This window comes from Zeugodacus cucurbitae, chromosome 6 (assembly GCF_028554725.1).
Source record: "Zeugodacus cucurbitae isolate PBARC_wt_2022May chromosome 6, idZeuCucr1.2, whole genome shotgun sequence".
In the NCBI taxonomy this organism is placed as follows: domain Eukaryota; kingdom Metazoa; phylum Arthropoda; class Insecta; order Diptera; family Tephritidae; genus Zeugodacus; species Zeugodacus cucurbitae.
In genome coordinates this window covers 69,204,914-69,225,662 of record NC_071671.1, presented here as the reverse complement: position 1 = coordinate 69,225,662, position 20,749 = coordinate 69,204,914, and the positions used below count along the sequence as shown (strand labels likewise).

The following is a 20,749-nucleotide window of genomic DNA, read 5'->3' as shown; positions in this document are numbered from 1 at the left end:
ATGCTCTCTTATATGGCCAAACTGTTAACGTAACGAAACGTAAGCAGACGAATATTTTGTATTACGATTTTTCAATAACACAAAATTAGTTTGACATGAAGTATATATTAACGACTTATAACATAAATATAAACTTTATGTGGCTTTATTTATAACAAACCAAAAGCGACTGATGAAGCTGATTATAAAGGATTGCAAGGGTATAACAGTTGCTGGCCTCTTCAAAATTCACATAAACTGTACTACCAAGAGTTTAACGTTCAATATATGTACCGTTAGAGATTGGGAGGAAATGTAGAGATAGTTGTGTACTTCTGTATTATTTTGAGAGCTCAAATTACACCAATTGCAAGTTAAAGTAATAAAAAAGGTTTAACGAATCTACAGTATTCAAAAACCAAAAAATACGTTTTAATTTATCAATTATCAAAACCATGAATTTCTAAATTGTTTTTATGGAATAATGCTTCTTCAAATCGAAAATGTTTATACCAAAAGTAAACCAAAAATAGTTAGAAACTCTATTTTGTTGTCTTCGGTTTTGTCATGTCCTTCTTCAAACGATTGCGTAAGAGCGTATTTTCATCGCGCAGTTTCTCCACTTCACTAAGCAGGATGACATTTTCTTTGAAAAGCTTGTTGTATTTCTTCGCCTCGTCCTGATTTGGTTTACGATCCTTGTGAATTTTCAATATACGCTCGATTTGTGCACGTTGTCGTTGAAATTCATCACGCACCTCGGCATCCAATGAAATATGCCGTTTGAGTTCATCATCGCTTGCATGCCGTTGAAATAATTCTTTAACCTTTACCTGCAGCCGCTTGGGCGAATCGACGAACGCGGCGACGTAATAGATTTCACTGCAAATGCTAGTAATGCACTCTCTACCGGCACGCGAACGGTGCCGCTCCACCTTCAGCTCCTCCACATTACTAAGATACTTGTCCTTCAGTTCTTTCAGTTGTAACTCCAATTGTATATTGTTCTGGTTCAAACCCTCCAATTCATTCTCCATTTCGAGTATATGCTTCCGTTTATCATTTATTTGGAACTCACGTGGTTCTATTTGTGCCTTGAGTTCGGCGATTTTATGAGAGAGTACCTGCTTGTACTTGTCCAATTCCTGATTCTTATGCAATAATTCCTGTATGCGTTTTTCCTTGGCATTAATCGCGTAGTCGCGATCGGAAATGTCTTTAAGCAGGTCATCAATGGAACGCGATAAACGTGTGATGTTCTTTTGTGACTTATTATGCTCTTCTTTTAATGTATCCACCTCTTCGAGCAATTTCTCGATTTCATTGCTTAATGTTTGGTAACGTTTCTCTAAAACACCTGATTTGCCACGCCACAACTGTGTGGAATTCTGTTCGTTGTTCAGTTTGTTTTCATACTGCAATTGCATCTCCACCATATTCCGATCGTTCTCCTCCTCTACGCGGCGACAATATTCGAAGAATTCGATCTTCTTGTCTTGCATCTCTTTCATAAGTCCACGTATCAACTCTTTGCGTTCGTCCAACTGCCGTTTATAGTCGGTTTCTAATCCCTCCACTGTGTCCTGGAGTATGCCCGCAGAGGTCTTCATTTTGCCCTCATAATTCTCGCGTAGCGCCAACATACTCTCACGTAAATTGCTAAACTTCTGATATTCGATCAACATACGTTCTGAATATTGGTCCGCTAAGTTATCCAGCTGCTTCTTATGCTCGTCACGTAGATCGTTTATTTGGAATGTAATCTGATTCATCTCTTCAGTGTGTCTTTGTTCAATTTCATTGTTTTTAGTCTTCAGCTCCTCAAGCGCCTGACAATAGCTGCGATGCACCTCGGCCAATTGCTGCCCGTCAAATATCTCATTCTGGCTCAGCTGATATTGAAACTCTTCGGCTTGTTGACGCAAACGGATTTCCAAGTTTGTAATTTGCTCGTTCTTCTCATGTAGTATATTCCTTGGTATAAGTACTTCTTGACTGCGCAGCAAATCTGCATCCATTGAAGCGACTTTACCCTCGATATTGTCCATCGCCCATATGGCTAATGTGCCATTCTTCGAGATCGCTAATAGTAAAGTACCGTCGTACGAGAAGAAGAGCTTATTGATTTGGCTGGTGAAGAAACGAAAGAGCGTACAAGAAGCGCCGCCGGCATCCATAAAAGGCAGTTGTATGTTGAATAACTCGCCGTATTCATTGCCCACAAACATAATAAGATCCGAACGTGACAAACACATATCCGTTAGTGGTGTACGCACCTTGGAGGGCACAACAATCTCACGTACGATCTCCGAGTTTTGGAACTCGCGCAGCACGCCAAAGTTTGTTGCGGCGTAGATGGAGAGTGGTTCGTTGAAAGTGCAGCAGACCGAACGATACTCGGTGCCCTTTTGCACAATCTCCTGTACGCGTGTACCCGTCTCAACGTCCCACTGATAGATGGCGCCCTCAGCACCGCCCGATATAAGATACTTGTCCGTGGCTGTCCAGGCTAAAGAGAGCACTATGCCGTTGTGACCCTAAATGAAATGTGGGGTTAGTGATTGTAAGTTGATAAGCTGTGGTACTCACCTTGAGTTGCTTTAAGATTTCTAAATTATAAACAGAAGTTATGCTTATAACATTGTCGTAAGCGGCGGCCATGAAGTGACCATAATTCGAGTACTTGACATCCTTACAGCGTGGGAAGTTGTACGTTTTAACGATCTTGAATGAAAAAATAAATTTGATATAAATTTCACTCATCTGCCACACAGTCACCTACATTTAATTCGTCCATGAAGATTTGTGTGATACGCAGCTGATCCGAGAACCCGATGGCGGCCATCAAACCGGTCGAATTGAGCTCCACGATATTCACATCCACCTGAAACTTACGCACCAATTCGACCTTCTCTGTTTCGTAATTCCATATGCGCACAGTTTGATCACGTGCTATAAATACAACAAGTTCGTGACAATTTCAACTTTTTACACAATCTCCTGCCATTACTCACACGCTGTCATAATGATGGGCTTCCAAGCGCACACCGACATGCTGGTGATTTCAGAGAGATGAATCCATGCACCGAGCGGCTGAAACTGCAAATGCTTGGCCTTCAAAGTCTCCGGCACAATCAGGATGCCCACGTAGATTTGCGCATGCTTGGTCGTCACAATGACCGTCTCTTGGCGCGAGCAAATCGCCATGTTTGTAATTTGATAACTTTGCTCGGCAGCAAAGCCAATGGGTATGGTTAATATAGTTTTACGTTCCAATTTGAATTTGGAGACACGTTCGAAGACGAACACCTTATTGAACATGGCAAAGGCGAAACCGCGCGGAAATGAGGTCAAACACAGAACGCGCTGATCGATGAGCTTCTTGTCGGTCGGTATCTTGTGTTCCAACTCTTTATTCAATAAATCCTGATCCCATATGATATCGATGAGATCGGCATCGTAAGCCTTCTGTCTTTGTTTTATCTCGCCATTCTCGATGAGTATCAGTTCATTATGACTAGTGCCAATCATTATCAAATCGGCGGCAATATAAGCCATCGAGGTGGTACGGAAATCCACTTTAATGTTATTGCTAATGCTGATGCCCTTCTCAGACTTGGTCATTAAGAGCAGCACACCGTCGCCGGCGACGGAGAGAAGACAATGATCTTGCGGATTGCAGGCCAAGCAGTCTACCGTGCCGCGGGCCATATTCACCGTGGGCCGCGATTCGATCACGGTGCTACTCTTGTCCAACATCAGCATATATAAGGTCTCCTCGGGTGGCTTCGTGAGCAACACAATGGTTTTGGCATCACAGGTGAACGCCATAAATGCTGCTTTGGCCTTGACATTCGGAAATGGTAGACTGCGTCGCTTCTTGAGCGTTGACAAATCATAAACGGAGATCGAGGTGCCACTGTGAGGTGTTACACAAAATGATAAATTGAAATTTTAGTCAAAAAGTACCGTGTTCTTTCAACTTACACCTTCGGACACGTTTCGATAATCGCCAACAATTTGCGCTGCACACTCATCGCTATGTACTCCGGATACACACCCTCCGGCAGTCTGAGAAATCTCTGCTTATTACTCACATAGTCATGAAATGCCAGCACGCCCTCCACAGGGTAGATGACTTCCTGATACAGATTGAAATGTATATTACCCACCACATCGGTGCGCAATCCATAGATATTCTTTGGTCGTATATTAACAGCTGCCGCTGAGACATCGCCCGCGTTGGTGGGCTCCATGTGCGCGTATATTTATGAAACTAAATCAAATTGACACAAAAGAAAATTCCTTAACAGCGAAAATCAGCAAATTCCACCACTTCAACAAACAAACAACACAATCATTGATCAAACAAATCGGGTTCGCAACAGCTTTGCAGTAAACAAAAACAAAATACACAGAAAATTAGCTCAAAAAATATGCGTGAAAAAATATATGCGTTTTTGTGTGCGGAGCAAAAGAAAAATTTTGAAAATTTCAAATTCAAATTTCAGCGTTAACACAAATCAATCGATGAAGACAATAAACAAATGAGCTGTGTTTGGCAAGCAAAACAACAAGCACTCACTCAATAATGTTTAGTGAGTCGTGGTGGAGTGGGTGCCTAGTCGTATGAGTGACATATATTTCTACTCTACAGAGAATGTTGCAATGTTACTGCTGTGACATGAGCGCTGCGTATGAGCAACATGTGGTGCCTAGTTAAAGGTTGGAGTTGGAGTGAATAGTGGAAAGGTTTGTTTCATTTCTGTTTTGTTCCTTTGACTTTTTTTCAAATATTATAAGTTCAATCTCCTATTCTATTACTTTTTCGCTAATTAATGATATAAAAAACGTAAATAGATAGATCTATTTGAATCTTGCTTCTATGTATTACTTAAAAAAAAGGGTGTATTCGGAATCAATAAATAAAATATAAATAAATTTTGGACGTGTGTTCAAAAAATAACGGGAATTTTGAAATTTCCAATTATAAATTTTTTTTTATGTTTTATTTGTTTATATATATGAAGTATGATACAATTTTCAGCTATAATCATTGCTTACTTTGTCCATAGCAGCCGCTAAGGTTAGACGTGTTTTTATGAGCTTGGCGATTTTCGTTTCTTAAAAATTCTAAATCCGTTGCTTTCTCGTGAATTCTTGGCCTCAGTGACTCCGCGTGACTTGCTGCTATTTTCAAAAATAAAAAGGTCCTTAAAAGGCAATAGTTTTACAAAAATACGAGAATTCGCTGAAAGAGCTAAAGGCTATCCCAACAATCGAGTTTGAGAAGTGTTTCGACGATTGCTAGAAGCGCTGGCATAAGTGCATAATATCAAATGGGAACTATTTTGAAGGCGACAACATAATGTAGACGGATGAATATATTTTTTTAATTTAATTTTATTTTTATTTAAAAATTCAAATAAAATTTTCGAATTCTTCTACTCAACTTCGTTGAATTTCTCGCTTTTATACGAAACTGTTTATTTCCACAGTTGTTGCAACATTTTATTAACAGTCGTTGATATTTTTATCTTCGCAAGCGCATACAAATTAAATCCAATTTGTGTTTGCGCTGCAGCAAAAACATGCATGCAAATTGCATCACTGCGTGCACGCTTCAGTTTATTTATAACATGTGCTAGCGCTCGTTTGCCTCGATGCTACAGCTGCTTCAGCTAGTAAATAAGCGCATTTACAAGTATTAAGCACAACAGATGAACACTGCGGCGCAGCATGCCGAAAAGTCATTGAAACTTCGGTCATCATGCAAACCCAAACAAAAGATGTCAAAAATTCTGCGAATATATATGTACATATAAGTATATGGATGGATGTGTGCTTGCATTCATGAGCATTGCGCTCCTATTTATAAGCATTGAGGAGAAACGCACTCGAAACGCCTTTCAAGACAGCAAGACAACCAAACAACAGCAAGACTGATGACTTGAGTTAGTGTCTGTGTGTAATTCTGTTTGTTTTTGTGTGTGTCTTCTGCTTCTACTTATTCTTCTTCTTCGCTCTGTTTGTGTGCAGCCAACCATGTTAGGGTACTGAGGTAGGAATGATGTAGCCTCCAGCGAAGCATTGCTCTGTCAGCTGTTGACTTTTTCGCTTCGTGTATATCGTACATTGTACGTCATCTGTCTTTCTCTGAAACGACGCCTAGCATTCACTAAGATTTCGATGTGGAATCTTCATGGTCTTTGGTTTGGCCTGAATGTATATTGAAGATTTCGTTTTTTGAAAAAAATTATTATACATTAAAGTTGCTTCCTTCAAAATACTTCAAAGACTTTTGGACAAAATTCCTGTTATTTATTGAACACAAATTTTATACTTGATTGTATTGATTGAGGATTCTATTTTCGTGGTTGAAAAAGTCTCTCTCGGAAATTCTTCGGTCATTCGTAGATAATATTAAATTTGGTTGGAGCATTCTTTATCAGATAACATCGCATTGAAAAGCCTCAGTCGAGAAACCAAAAATATTTGTTAGGATTTACCCCATAAAAAGAGCGATATTTTGGAGACACCCAAAATTTATTCAAAAACAGTGAAATGTCACATAATTTTCGAAACGCACCCACTGTAAATGGCTGTTGGCGTTGGGTTGTGTAGATAAAAGTTGAGCGCTCACGGAAGCGACCGCAGCACAGCGTAGCCATAGAAAGTAACAAGAACACAGAGATAAGCTTTATAGCTGTGGCAAGAGAGCAACACAACAAACCGAGTGCCTGTGTGTGAGAGAGAGGGGGAAGAAGAGAGCGCTAACCAACAAGTAATAATGGCGCTCTTTATGGCAACACACACATTCCATGTATATGTAAGTATGTATAAGTGGATGTGGTCATAATGAGCACAGGCAGCTGTCGAACGCAATGAAAACACAAAAAACCAATCAACAACTGCACTGCGTTTCGTTGTTTGTTTGTCGCTGTTGTAAAAGTCCCTTCGTGCGGCAAACGACGACGCTTATTACATACTCGTACATATGTATTGAATGCAACGCAGCGGAGTTGCGCGCGACTACCCCACACTGCGACGAAAGCCGAAACAATTCACCTGCCTGACCGGCCTCACTATGCCGACCGTGTTAAGCAGCGCTGCCACAGCTGCGACTTCGCTGCTTCGTGTTATAACTCAGCTGGTGGAGCTTCGTGCGACCAACGACACCACTTGGGCAGTCAGTGAATTCAACGAACCGGCGGTAAGCACAACGCGAAGCGGATAAAGTTGAAACGTTAAAAGGTCGCCAGGTGAATAAAAGTGGGAGAAAATAAATAAAAAATACAGTTAAAAACAGAGTGAAAAGTGTTAGTGAATTTAGACGGTGACACAGGTGGAATATTTGTTGGCCTCATCAACGCGATCGCTTTGTTATTGTTTGTGTTGTTAGCGAGTGGCAAGAATGTGTTTAAACTTAAACGAATTACAATAAATCAGTCGGCTTCGAATCGCTGGCGTATAAACACAAAAAGCTGTTTAAAGTGAAGCGCAAAAAATTAAAAGGAAAGGAGAGTGTTATTGCGAATTTCCCTGCTTAACGGTAATTGCTGGCCAAGCAGAGGAAGTGATGATTTTGTAGGGAATAAAAGAAAGCGTGAAAAGTCGCAGGTGCGTGTGAAAAATATGCAAATTTATTGTACTGAAATCATGAAACCATGAAGCCGCATGCATGAAAACAGCGCCGGAAATAGGCAATATGTATTGCGGCAACAACAACTAAAAACTAAAAAAAAAAAATTTAATGCGTTAAAGAGAAATGCATATGCATTTCAGTGGCTATGCCCCAAATACATATGTAAGTGTGTATGTGTACTTGCGTGTGCACTTAATTTCACAGGTGATGGGGATTTTCGTATTTTTTTTTCATTTGCTGGCACCAAGGAAGGCAGGAAGGGGGCATTTCATGAACAAATTTTCTGCATTTTCATCGTGCAATTAAAAGTGGCAGCGACAGCAATAGTCCATTTCGGTGAAAACAACATTAAAAACAGACTGAATATCAAGCGGCAGCAGTCGAACAGTGGTCGAACAACCAACAATAACAAATTATAAAAGCACTAACATACATATATATATAGATATATATAGATAAATATATAGTAGGTAGTTGTGTGTAGTATTTAGTATGAACTAGCGTAAAACTATGAGACAATAACAACAACAACAACAATAAAATATAGTAATTCCAACAAAGCAGCATTTGTGTTAGCAACAACTAAAATGCCGTTTCATGTTTTTCATTTAGGAGAGAGTGAATGAACGTATATATATGTATATGTGTGTGTAGGTCTGTGTGTCTGTGTCATTAATGTATAATAGTAAAGCCGAAACTAAAGAACAGGACGAAAACAAAAACAAAAAAATTGGTTGTCAGTGTTTGACGTTGCTCAGGCAATGGTCATCCAAAATGTATGAGAGTTGCTGGTTTGCTAGTGGGCAGTGGACAGCGGGCAGAATAGTAAAATAATCAGAATGTGGCTAACACAGCAAAGTCACTAGAGACCGCTAGCGCTTGCCACTTGGTATTCGGAACAGCCACGCCAAGTGTTGCATGCAAGCTGACAAACACACACACACACTCACACAGGCTAATGTGGAACATGTGACCCGACGGACTTTCGAAATCGTAAAAGCAAAATGGTTAGCATTAAATTCAATTTAGCGCTCTAAAACTGTAACAATTAAAATGAATTAAATTTTCGTTAAATACAAAATTGCAGCGAAATTGAATTGTATAATATATATTTTTTTGAAGTTTCTCATATATTAAACACTTAAATATGCACATTGAAGTGTCTGTTGGCAGTGCAGGGACTTATTAACGGTATGTTGCTGGCAACCACAAGCAATCAAGCTAATGAGCAGTTGAGTTGATAGTTTCCAATATATACACGCACACACACACTTATACATACATACAAACATATGCACCCTAACTTTAAGCTCCTTCCAACTAACAGTAGTTTACTCTTATTTATTTATGTATGCAAGTCTGTGTTATGTCTGTCTGCAAGTTTCATATTGAAATTCCATAAATTGCTATGCAAATTCGTAACTCAGAACTTTACGCTTCGAATTTCACAAAACCACATTTCGAATTTGTGAAATTCTGTTGCGGTTGCTACGAAAGCCCCATTGGGTTGTGAAATTCGGCAACACCCCGGGGGTTTTATGTGTGCGAGGCAGACATAATTAAAAATTTAAGTTGTAGTTTTCGCTTTGGTACAACTGGTATGCTAACGGAATTCATAACAGAAACAAACACTTAAATTCAGACGAAATATCGGCAATTTAATTTTGATCGTAAACTTAAGAGATTTGTTTGAAACGAGGGGTGTGGAGGAAAAGTAATCTAAGAATTTTTTCAAATGTTGTCAAAAAAGTGGAGAAAAGATCACCAAAACCACCAAAAGATGGATTATGCGTCGAAATTGTTCTAAAAATGTCGAGATGATACCTTTAACTGATATTCCAAATATATATTGTGGTGACTATTTTTTCGAATATCGTACTTCAGATATTTTCATCACAATGACACATGTTCAATTGAGGAATTCTTTGCTTGCTTGAGCTAGGCGTGATGAGCTAGAATTCTCAAAATAAATTGGGACTGTCTTGGGCATGTCCAGAGACAAGTTCCAGAAACAATTACTCGGAACACTATCAACTAGAATCCACAAGTTAGTCGAAGAAAAGGCAAACTCGCTCTAACCTGGAAAGAAATTTGGACATCGAAATATCTAAGGTCCAAAGAAGTTAGAGCCATATCAAGAGGCTAGCACAAGAACGCAATAAATGGAGGAATCTCATTGTGGCTATTTGCTGGAAACTGGAATGCCTTCAGTCACTATATTTAGCGGATTTAGCTTTTTGAGGACTTTTAGTGACATTTTTCTTATTCGATGTAGAGGTTCGTAAGAAAAGTCAATATTATTACACATTGAGAAAAAGATTATCAATGGAAAGACCGTGATTTTAATCCTTCGACGGAAATATTTAATGACATGAAAAATCTTCTTATCAAATCTCCCATGATCGGAATCTCTTATGAACATTTGGGTCCCTCTTCTTGTAGGCTTTGGATTTAAACTACTAGAGACTACATTGGTAGACGTGTTTATTGTTAATTGCATATTATAAATTGGTAGCTATGCAATTAGGTTAGAATGAAGTCTCTAAATTGTTATAAATTAAATTATATTCAAAACCATTGCCTACAATTAGGCGCATATATTATTACGTTATGTTTTACTGTTCATTTCGACACATATTCTTGTAATATAATAAACGAATATTTTAAAATTATATTACAACTAATTGAACACTGATTTACATTTAAAAAAGAATTCATTAAAATTTGTAATTTTTTGTTTAATTAATTGTAAATCGCAACAACAGACATATTTGAACTTGTTTGCATACACAACAGCACTTTTTATCTCCAAGACTTAAATGTGATTTCACTTTATACAAAGCTATACACCCTCCTGAGGCGGTCGCTGTTAAAAAATCGTTTAATACATTTTTTGCTCTTCCATTTCGAGTTTCGCAGCAATGTACAAACAAATGGCAGCCAATTTGACTTTCGAATAACAAAAATACCAAATTAACAAAATTCAATAAATTCTAGCAATTCCTGTGACAAACAAACAACAGCAATACACAGCAAATGCCAATGAAAACACAAAATTGCGCACAGCCGAGTCTAGAGATAACTGTGTGATTGGATTAAAAATGAAATATTTATTAACACATAGTCTATCAGTGGCGATACAACAATTGTAGCAAAATGAAAGATTGTCGGAAAAATGCAAAAAATTACCTGTTATAAATGCCACAAACACCTGCCACGAGCTCACAAAATTCGTAAAAAAAATTAAAAATAAATCGAATTCCCAAAACTATTTCGCCAGCCATTCAAATTAAAATTTTTTGTTCCAAATTCCAAATCCAAATTAATTTCGTAATCAATTTCGGTTGTCAGAATTGTTAAATGTCGCCTGTTTAGTACTCATTGCCAATGCCTTTACTCCACTGCCAGCTGCTGTCTATCACGATGAATTTCAGCATTTTAACTTGTCACTTGTTCGCCGCCGTCTTAGCTGCTGGCTTCTCATGACTTCCGTCGCTCTAATACAGTTTGACATTGTTCCACCGCCAGCTCTTCTGCACTCTATTATTCCGAGAATTGAAGACACAACAATTTTTCTGACTACTAACTACAACAACTACCGCTCCTCGGCCCCGCATGCCAGCAGTAATTATCGGGTCTACTCTAGCCCTCGTGACTCAAGTATGTGTGTGTGTGTGCGCGTAGGTTTGCATGTAATTTCTAGTCATTCGTCTACCTGCATTTCCGAGTTCGCCGCATAGAATAAATTCAAAAAAGTGCTACTTAATCAATATTTGTGCGCCACGAACTCGGCAGAAGGCAGACAATCGGTTGGCAGGAAGGCGCTTTCAACCACTACAACTGTACAATAGATAATAATGCAGGCAGACATATATACATAATTATGTATGTACATTCACGCATTTACAATATAAATTTACGTCTCTTAAGCACTTGTCAGTAGAATTGATTTGTTGTTGCGTTAATTCGCATCCTGCTCGCTTCGGCGGTGGAGGCTAAGACACTGCGGAGCTGTTAGTCTCCTTAATGACACATATAATTCTCAAGATGATTGTTAACACTGTCTCTCGGAGCTGCCCGAAACTCTTCTGTGTTTTCGGTAAGACAAATCCCCGGGTTGTTTGGTAATTAGGCGCTTATCTTTTGTTGTATATAAATATCTATAAGTATGTTGTCTCTTATCCACCTTCCAAATCTCAATGTGACGTTGATTACAATTGAAATTTCGTGTTTGTTGTGACTCTGGAACCCTTGTCAAGGTGAAAAACCGTTAATGATGATTTGGTAAGCAGAGAAGGTTAATGGAAAACAAACTGTTTGAATTCTCACGATAATAAGCAAGTTAGAAGAGAGAGAAGAAACTCGCGCAATATTTTTTATGGGGGTTGACAAATAAATGACTTAAGTACAGTTTAATTTATTACTTATTGACCTTTTTCTATACCCGAAATTCGTTCAAGTGTGTTTAAAATAATTTGTCATAAAATCGTATTCATGAAGGAATGAGTAAAGAGAAAAGTGAAAAGTATTGAAGAGCGGAATTTGTTAAAATATATATGTAGGCATATTTACTTGTCAGTTGTGTCATATTTCAACTTGTGGTGCCAGTCCTCATAGATAGGAAAAGAGTGATAGATTTATAGATTTACTGCTTTGTCGCTCAGAAACTGTCTCTTTAACATCGAAAAACTGTCGTCGATTTTGAACATTTGAAAGATATCTGTGCCTGATATTCAATAGTCAAAAGTCCGCTCTAAAAACCTGAGAACTAGAAGTATAACTTTTGAATGCAATTAGAAATATACGATATCTACATTTGTAATAAATTATTCGAGTATTTTAATGAACTAATAAAAAAAATATTTTTGATTCTTTAAATTCTTTTTGTAAAATTCATCTTATATTTTTATTATTATCAAAAAACATTTTCGACCTTTCACCTCTACTTGGTACAACTTTAATAGTTTATATGCAACGTTGCGCTCATTGCTTACGCCATAAATTTTCTGAGTGAAAGTAAATATGATCAATAAAATGTGTACCCATCACAGCAGGAATTTGAAGTCAATAAAATACATTCCTGCGCCATCAAAGAGCTGCAGGGTGGCACAGACGTGGTAAACAACCCAACACAATTGCTTTCAATCCTTTCAAATATAAGTTTGTCAATAAATACTTGACAACAGTACCTGACATATGTTTTCCTATAAAATTATGTACATGTGTATAGTTGTGTTAATAGACAAGAAAAATATTTGTAGTTCCATGTCTGGACAATGCTACTTAGCAAGTCATACAATAAATATATACAAACAACTACAACATGAATGCATTGCTTGGACATATGAACTACACTGAGAGAGATAGGGACGAGTGAGAAAATATTGCCTGATAAAGTTTACATTATTTCAATAGGAAATATTTTTTTACAAAGTTTAAAGAGAACTTGTTCTTCAATATTAGAAAAAGGTATACAACTTAGTTGATTATTTCAAGAGCTATCTGAGATTCGAAGCCACAATCGATAAATTTTAATAATTTGGCCGAAATACAACTTTCGTAAAATTTCACAAAATTAAAATGACTTTTTTCTCTCAGTGTATTTGCATTTTAATGTGTTTGAGTAAATGCTCAGTAATGATTTTCTATTGGCCTTATTAATGCGTAAACACATATATCAGGTGTTTTTTTTTAAACGTGTGATTTTCAATGAGACAACTCTTCTTCGAAGTTGGTCTTTCCGACAGCTGTTACTTAAGTATACTCTGTTTGCTTTGCCATTTCAGAATGAACTGGCTTGCAAAGAGCGGTCGAAAATTGAGCAGAAATTTATTCGCCCCCAGTCGCGGTGGTCACTTGCCTGGAATCATTTTTCAAACATAATGGCAATCCCCTATCTTCATAATGAAGTTAAATTCATGGCCATAACAATAAATTACATGCATTTTATTTCTTCTTGAAAACCACATGTCTAAAAAAAACACCCTTTATATATAATAGTTTTAGTTGTGATAGTGTATGTGGACAAGCAAAGAGTTACTGGCAGGTGGATCTGTAATACCTTGGCAAATAATATTTGTTGAGAAGGGAAAATTTATAAAAATTAAAACCACTAAAGCCTTCTTTTTCTTATCTAAGATAACTCCAAATAATCTGCAGAGTATTTGCATCGTTAAAAAAACTTAAATAAATCGATTACGGTATCACTTATCGATATTATTATACTCTCGCAACCTGTTGCACAGAGTATAGTAGTTTTGTTCACATAACGGTTGTTTGTGTCACCAAGAAATATAAGAGTTTGATATGGGGTTATATATACATAAATGATCAGGATGACGAGTAGATTTGAAATCCGGATGTCTGTCCGTCCGTCCGTCTGTCCGTCTGTCCGTGCAAGCGATAACTTGAGTAACAATTCTTCTTCTTCTTCTTAACTGGCGTAGAAACCGCTTACGCGGTTATAGCCGAGTCCACAACAGTGCGCCACGCATCTCTCCTTTTGGCGGTTTGGCGCCAATTGGTAATACCAAGTGAAGACAGGTCCTTCTCCACCTGGTCCTTCCACCGGAGTGGAGGTCTCCCTCTTCCTCGGCTTCCACCAGCGGGTACTGCATCGAAAACTTTCAGAGCTGGGGCACTTTCATCCATTCGAACAACATGACCCAGCCAGCGTAGCCGCTGTCTTTTTATTCGCTGGACTATGTCTATGTCGTCGAACAACACATACAGCTCATCATTCCATCTTCTGCGGTATTCGCCGTTGCCAATGTTTAAGGGACCGCAAATCTTCCGCAAAACCTTTCTCTCGAAAACTCCTAGTGCCGTCTCATCGGATGTTGACATCGTCCACGCTTCTGCACCATAAAGTAGGACGGGAATGATGAGGGACTTGTAGAGTTTAGTTTTTGTTCGTCGAGAGAGGACTTTACTTTTCAATTGCCTACTCAGTCCATAGTAGCACCTGTTGGCAAGAGTGATTCTGCGTTGGATTTCAAGGCTGACATTATTATCGGTGTTAATGTTGGTTCCTAGGTATACGAAATTATCTACAACTTCAAAGTTATGACTGTCAACAGTGACGTGGGAGCCAAGACGCGAATGCGCTGACTGTTTGTTTGATGACAGGAGATATTTCGTCTTGTCCTCGTTCACCACCAGACCCATTCGCTTCGCTTCCTTATCCAGGCGGGAAAAAGCAGAACTAACGGCGCGGGTGTTGTTTCCGATGATATCAATATCATCGGCGTACGCCAGGAGCTGTACACTCTTGTAGAAGATTGTACCTTCTCTATTTAGCTCTGCAGCTCTTATAATTTTCTCCAGCATCAAGTTAAAGAAGTCGCACGATAGCGAGTCACCTTGTCTGAAACCTCGTTTGGTATCGAACGGCTCGGAGAGGTCCTTCCCGATCCTGACGGAGCTTTTGGTGTTGCTCAACGTCAACTTACACAGCCGTATTAGTTTTGCGGGGATACCAAATTCAGACATCGCGGCATAAAGGCAGCTCCTTTTCGTGCTGTCGAAAGCAGCTTTAAAGTCGACAAATAGATGGTGTGTGTCGATCCTTTTTTCACGGGTCTTCTCCAAGACTTGGCGCATGGTGAATATCTGGTCAGTTGTTGATTTTCCAGGTCTAAAGCCACACTGATAAGGTCCAATCAGTTTGTTGACGGTGGGCTTTAGTCTTTTACACAGTACGCTCGATAGAACCTTATAAGCGATGTTAAGGAGGCTTATCCCACGATAGTTGGCGCAGATTGTGGGGTCTCCCTTTTTGTGGATTGGGCAGAGTACACTGAGATTCCAATCGTCGGGCATGCTTTCTTCCGACCATATTTCGCAAAGAAGCTGATGCATGCACCTTATCAGCTCTTCGCCGCCGTATTTGAATAGCTCGGCCGGCAATCCATCGGCCCCCGCCGCCTTGTTGTTCTTCAAGCGGGTAATTGCTATTCTAATTTCTTCACGGTCGGGCAATGGAACATCTGTTCCATCGTCATCGATTGGGGAATCGGGTTCGCCATCTCCTGGTGTTGTACTTTCACTGCCATTCAGCAGGCTGGAGAAGTGTTCCCTCCACAAACACAGTATACTCTGGTCATCAACCACTAGATCACCGCTGGGGGTCCTACAGGAGTGTGCTCCTGTAGATATCTTAATGAAACTTGGAACACATGTTCCTTGGCACCCTGAGGAGGTTGCTTTCGAAAATGGGCAAAATCGGTCCACTGCCACGCCCACAAAATGGTGGAAACCGAAAACCTATACAGTGTCATAACTAAGCCATAAATAAAGTTATGAAAATGAAATTTGGAACATAGGATCCCATTAGGGAGAGGCACATTTGGATGTAATTTTTTTGGAAAAGTGGGCGTGATCCCGCCCCCAAATAGGTTTTTTGTATATAACTCGCAAACCAATAAAGCTATATAAGCCAAACTTTCTGCAGTCGTTTCTTTTAGCCATTTCTTTATATAGTCCAAATGAAATGAAATGAAAAAAATCGGATAATAACCACGCCCACCTCCCATACAAAGGTTAGGTTGAAAATTACTAAAAGTGGGTTAACTCCCTAACGAAAAACGTCAGAAACACCAAATTTTACATAAGAAAGGGCAGAAGGAAACTGCACTGAAATTTTTTAACAAAATGGAAAATGGGCGTGGCGTCGCCCACTTATGGGTCAAAAACCATATCTCAAGAACTATTCCACCGATTTCAATGAAATTCGGTAATAACACTTTCTTGACACCCTGATGACACGGGTGGAATATGGGCGAAATCGGTTCACAACTACGTCTACTTCCCATTAACTCAATTTTGAATTCCATCTGATTCGTTCACTTTATAATGTATTCATAAGGAACCAATGAAGCTAGCGAATAAAACTTTACACAAATACTGTATTTGAGCTGTGACATCACTTGTGAAAAAATTGTCAAAATCGGACCATGACTTTTCAAGGCCCCTGATATCGAACATGAAGAACTCAGTGCCTACGGGTAATTTTTCACCGAAAATATAGGTAAATCCCTCAGATATTTTAATGTAATTCATTCCCTCTGAATTTTTTTCTTATAACAGTTTCTCTCTGTACCAAAAATGGTTAAAATCGGGTCATAACTTCCCCCAGATCCCATATACCTTATAAGTAATATAAAATTAAGTGAGCATATAGTCTTCGATATATTGTATCTTGGTGGTAAAAACGAGTGAAATCGGTTTAGGAATTACCTCGGTCCCCATATACTATTTATTTTCGGTATTCTATTGAACTTTATGCTGAATATATGGGCCAAATTGTGTTATCTTTATAAAATTACATGAATAAATTGCGAGAGTATAAAATATTCGGTTGCACCCGAACTTAGCCTTTCCTTACTTGTTTTTTTCATATCTTTAAAAATAAGAGTCCAAAGTACTTGTGGTAATATAACATAGCATTTATAATGTCTTTAATATCTTCATCTCCAATGCGTATGCCTTTTTGTTTCTTATGTGCTTACGCTTCGCAGAACATGAACCCGGCGATATATGCCATGCATTAGCAATTATTGCACACTTTTATTGCAATGCACACACATACATATGTATGTATACATATCTCACATCCTATCTGGCTATAAATAAACGCGCCACACATGATTTGCTGTATGTTATTGCACTCGTGCTATTCATTTGTCTTAATATTACTTTTTGGCTACAATTTTTCATTGTTTTCACGGTTAATGATTTATTAATGCATCTAGCGCGTGTAGAAGCGTAAAATTATTGAAAATCTGTTGACGCGTCGCTTTAATGACCTTACTGACGTTGACAGCCGAAGGAGTTTTGTAGGCAGAAGGCAAAGGGAGCACGTGAGCTATAAATCACCAATGCAACAAACATGAAATCAGGCACAAAGTATACTATTTAATTGCAGTTATATATATGCAGTGCAATCATAAGACTCTCTCCAATACATGTACGCACATAAATGCTTGGTTTCCGCCTCTTACATTTGCACTTTTATTGCGCTCTCCGCATTTATGACTTTTTACTTGCCTTCGGCAGTTCGGCTTGTTTATTTAGCTGTCGATTATTGAGATGTCCTATAAGTCATATGCATAAACACAAACACACACACACACCCACAAAAACAAGTGCACGATCGTTGGTACCCTTGTAATTTATTACTTCCATAAAGTGAATCATAAAAGTGCCGACAATAAGTGGCAGTACTCATAAATCGTTCAGTGCAGATTATTAAGGATACAACATTAAATCAACTGCACAAAAATTTATACAAACCTCCTAAATATATATGTACATATATACCGCTATGCGCATTGGAAATTGTAAAGACACTTCGCGCTTTGGATGTATTGCAAGTACTCACATACATATATGTGGCCTACTGCTATTTCTATATCTATATCCTGTATGGGTAACACAGCAGGCATTAGCAGTGAGTACTGCTGTGCATATACTCGTACATATTCATAGCCGTGCATGTCACACATATATGCGTGAGTGTGTATGTATTGCGTGCCCGCTGGGGCGTATAAGTACTCTTGTGACTTAGTGTCAGCACTCGTGTTGCTTTCAAGTGCCAGTGAAAGTATATACTCGTACTTGCAGCCATATGTACTATGATATATATAGCTATATATATATTTCTGTTTTTTGTCATTACTTACTCATATTATTGCGTTTGCGTGTGTCACGCGTGCTGCTTGCTGCCACCATTGATTTTGAACTTTGTTGTCTAAATTATGCCATCCAACCAACGGTATTGTGTGTCGACTCGTAGAAGCCATAAATTCACGATTTTTATGCGTTTAAAATTATGTTAAATGCGTTTGCTACGTACTTTGGCGCAATGTGTTGCCATTCCCACATTCATCAAAATATTGCTATGAAAAGTTGAATTATGACTTTATATTTTCTCATATAAATATTGCTTATAATGCTGTTTGCGACATTTAAAGGCGTTATTTTGTGCAAAATTTTAATTTTTTTCTAATGAGATTATAGGTGCACAAACTGCAAAACTCTCCAGAAATTACAAAAAAAAATTAAAAAGATTAAATTTGCAAAATTTTTTAAAAATAAATTTGTTAAGAAGTGTAGAAGTTAAAGTTTAGTTTTCAGAGAATTAAAAAGAATTTTTGACATATTTTTTGGCAAAATTCGTTCCATTGATCAATACAATAATATCCAAGTAATTTCATGAATTTATTGTTGGTATTTTACACAGGTTATAAATAGTGCTTTATATATGTGCGGTTTCCAATCAGCCTGTACTTTTTTCGGAGTTGTTTTTTTTTTGTCAGCTGTTACTTGCCTTTTACATAGTTTGGTTTGCCATTTCTTAATGAACGGACTTACTCTGGAACAACGTTGATTGCAGACATACGGTCGCAATTGCTGCAAAAAGTGGTCGAAAATTGGGTATCTTCTGGAATATATTACAAAAAAATATTTAAAAAAAAAAATATAACGGCAAACCGTTATCTTTATTATTATGCTAAATTCTTTGTCATTACATTAAGTTACATGCATTTTATGCCTACTTGAAAACTACGTGTCTAAAAGACAGTTCTTTATATTATTATATTTATATTTTTTGGAAAAATTTAACAACGCTGTATTGGTCACGTAGTTTCCTTGGTAAATGGTTGATAAATTGCATTTTTCGGTGGGTAAAAACTCATTTGTCACACTATTTCTAAACACACGACAGAGTGGCCTTCCAATAAAAATGTCTCCCAACACTAAATCTCGAACATCATAAAATTTTAAAATAGAAAGTATATTTGTCCATACGAAAAATAGCATATTTCCTAATACTTTACATTTCAACCCAATTATTGGTAAAAATAAGTTTTTAAAAGAATCTTTTGTATCATATCATAAAAAAATATTTTCTTCCTTTTTTTAATTTTCAAAAAAATTAAAAGTTGTTTTTAATTACAAATATTGTAATCTCACACAAAATTAAATAACATTTCAAAAAAATTCAAATTCAATATCATAATTCCAATATTTTTAAGCTTGATTGCTTTTTTTTGCAAGCTTCTTCCCTCCTTTACTGCACTCCCTCCCTTCATTCGTGTTTAAAAATAGTCAAAAGAGTCTGCGCTAGTTTCGCGCCCAAATTGTATGCAAACAAAATAAATCTCATCAGGTTTGCAGCTTGTCAGCTTGTCAGTCTACATTTGCTATGCGCCGACATGCCCTATTGTAAGTGATTTTTTGCCTGTTTGCTTTGCCTGACTGCCAGCGCATTGAAGCGCGTTGCCTGAAATCGATCCGAAGTAGACAAAAAACATACCAACGCACACACGCGCTATACAAAAATTGAAAAAAAAAATGGAAATACAAAATAGAAAACATGTGTGCCTATGTAAACACATACACGCATATAATGAACTGGCAACACGGCGTATATGGCAACCAGGTGGCAATTACATACACACACTCACAAGCAAGAGCATAGGCAGTCAATGCACTATTTGCTCATCAACAAAGCATGCACCAAATGCCAGCACTCCAATAACAAATAACAAAAGTTCAAATGAAAGCGAACGTTTTAAATGTTGAGGAAAATAGCCGCGTTTGTGTGTGTTGTGTGCGTGCGTGGCTGTGCGTAGGTGAAAGTGAAAATGTGCGTTGTTTACCCAATTTCTCAATCACTTGTTGGCTCACTCACTGCCTATTACACACACACACACTCACTTGCAATGTATACAGTTACTCGCGTAGTATTCGGCTGCGTGTCGTTTGGCTGCGTGGAAAATTCAAAATAAAGCAACAATAGCAACAACAACAACAACTGCAATCAAGATAAAGGGCATATTGGCAAATTGAATCATTCATTCCGCAATCGTACACCGAAATCGGTGAAAGCGAAATTTCGTAAACAAATGCGTGAAATAGTGTAGCGCCTAAGCTATTGTGAGCGCTGTGGCCAGAGAATTGTTGCGCCCAATGAAAGAGGCGCTCATTTGCGCGGCCACCATGTCAGCATCAGGTGGATGTTAGTTTCATGTTTGCTTTCGGCGGCACCCACAAGCCACATGCCCAAAGACTCAAACACTCACGCACACACATACGCACTCATATGCAGCGTTGTATTTT

General features: G+C 38.2%; 2 protein-coding genes across 2 annotated transcripts in view; one reads left to right on the top strand and one right to left on the bottom strand.

The window, feature by feature from the left end:
* Window positions 1–382: 382 nt before the first annotated feature.
* LOC105221187 (cilia- and flagella-associated protein 57) lies at window positions 383–4,511 on the bottom strand. The gene is made up of 5 exons (XM_054233922.1): window positions 3,967–4,511; window positions 2,994–3,898; window positions 2,762–2,931; window positions 2,569–2,703; window positions 383–2,516 (listed from the first exon to the last, which is right to left on the bottom strand). The coding sequence occupies exons 1-5, from the start codon at window positions 4,233–4,235 to the stop codon at window positions 522–524; spliced, it is 3,474 nt and encodes a 1,157-aa protein (XP_054089897.1). The 5' UTR covers window positions 4,236–4,511; the 3' UTR covers window positions 383–521.
* A 2,650-nt stretch (window positions 4,512–7,161) lies between these two features.
* Window positions 7,162–20,749, top strand: part of LOC105221185 (uncharacterized) — a 65,374-nt gene continuing 51,786 nt past the window's right edge. Inside the window, exon 1 of the mRNA XM_054233243.1 lies at window positions 7,162–7,599. The gene's annotated coding sequence lies outside the window, so the exon portion shown is untranslated. The remainder of the gene's footprint in view (window positions 7,600–20,749) is intronic.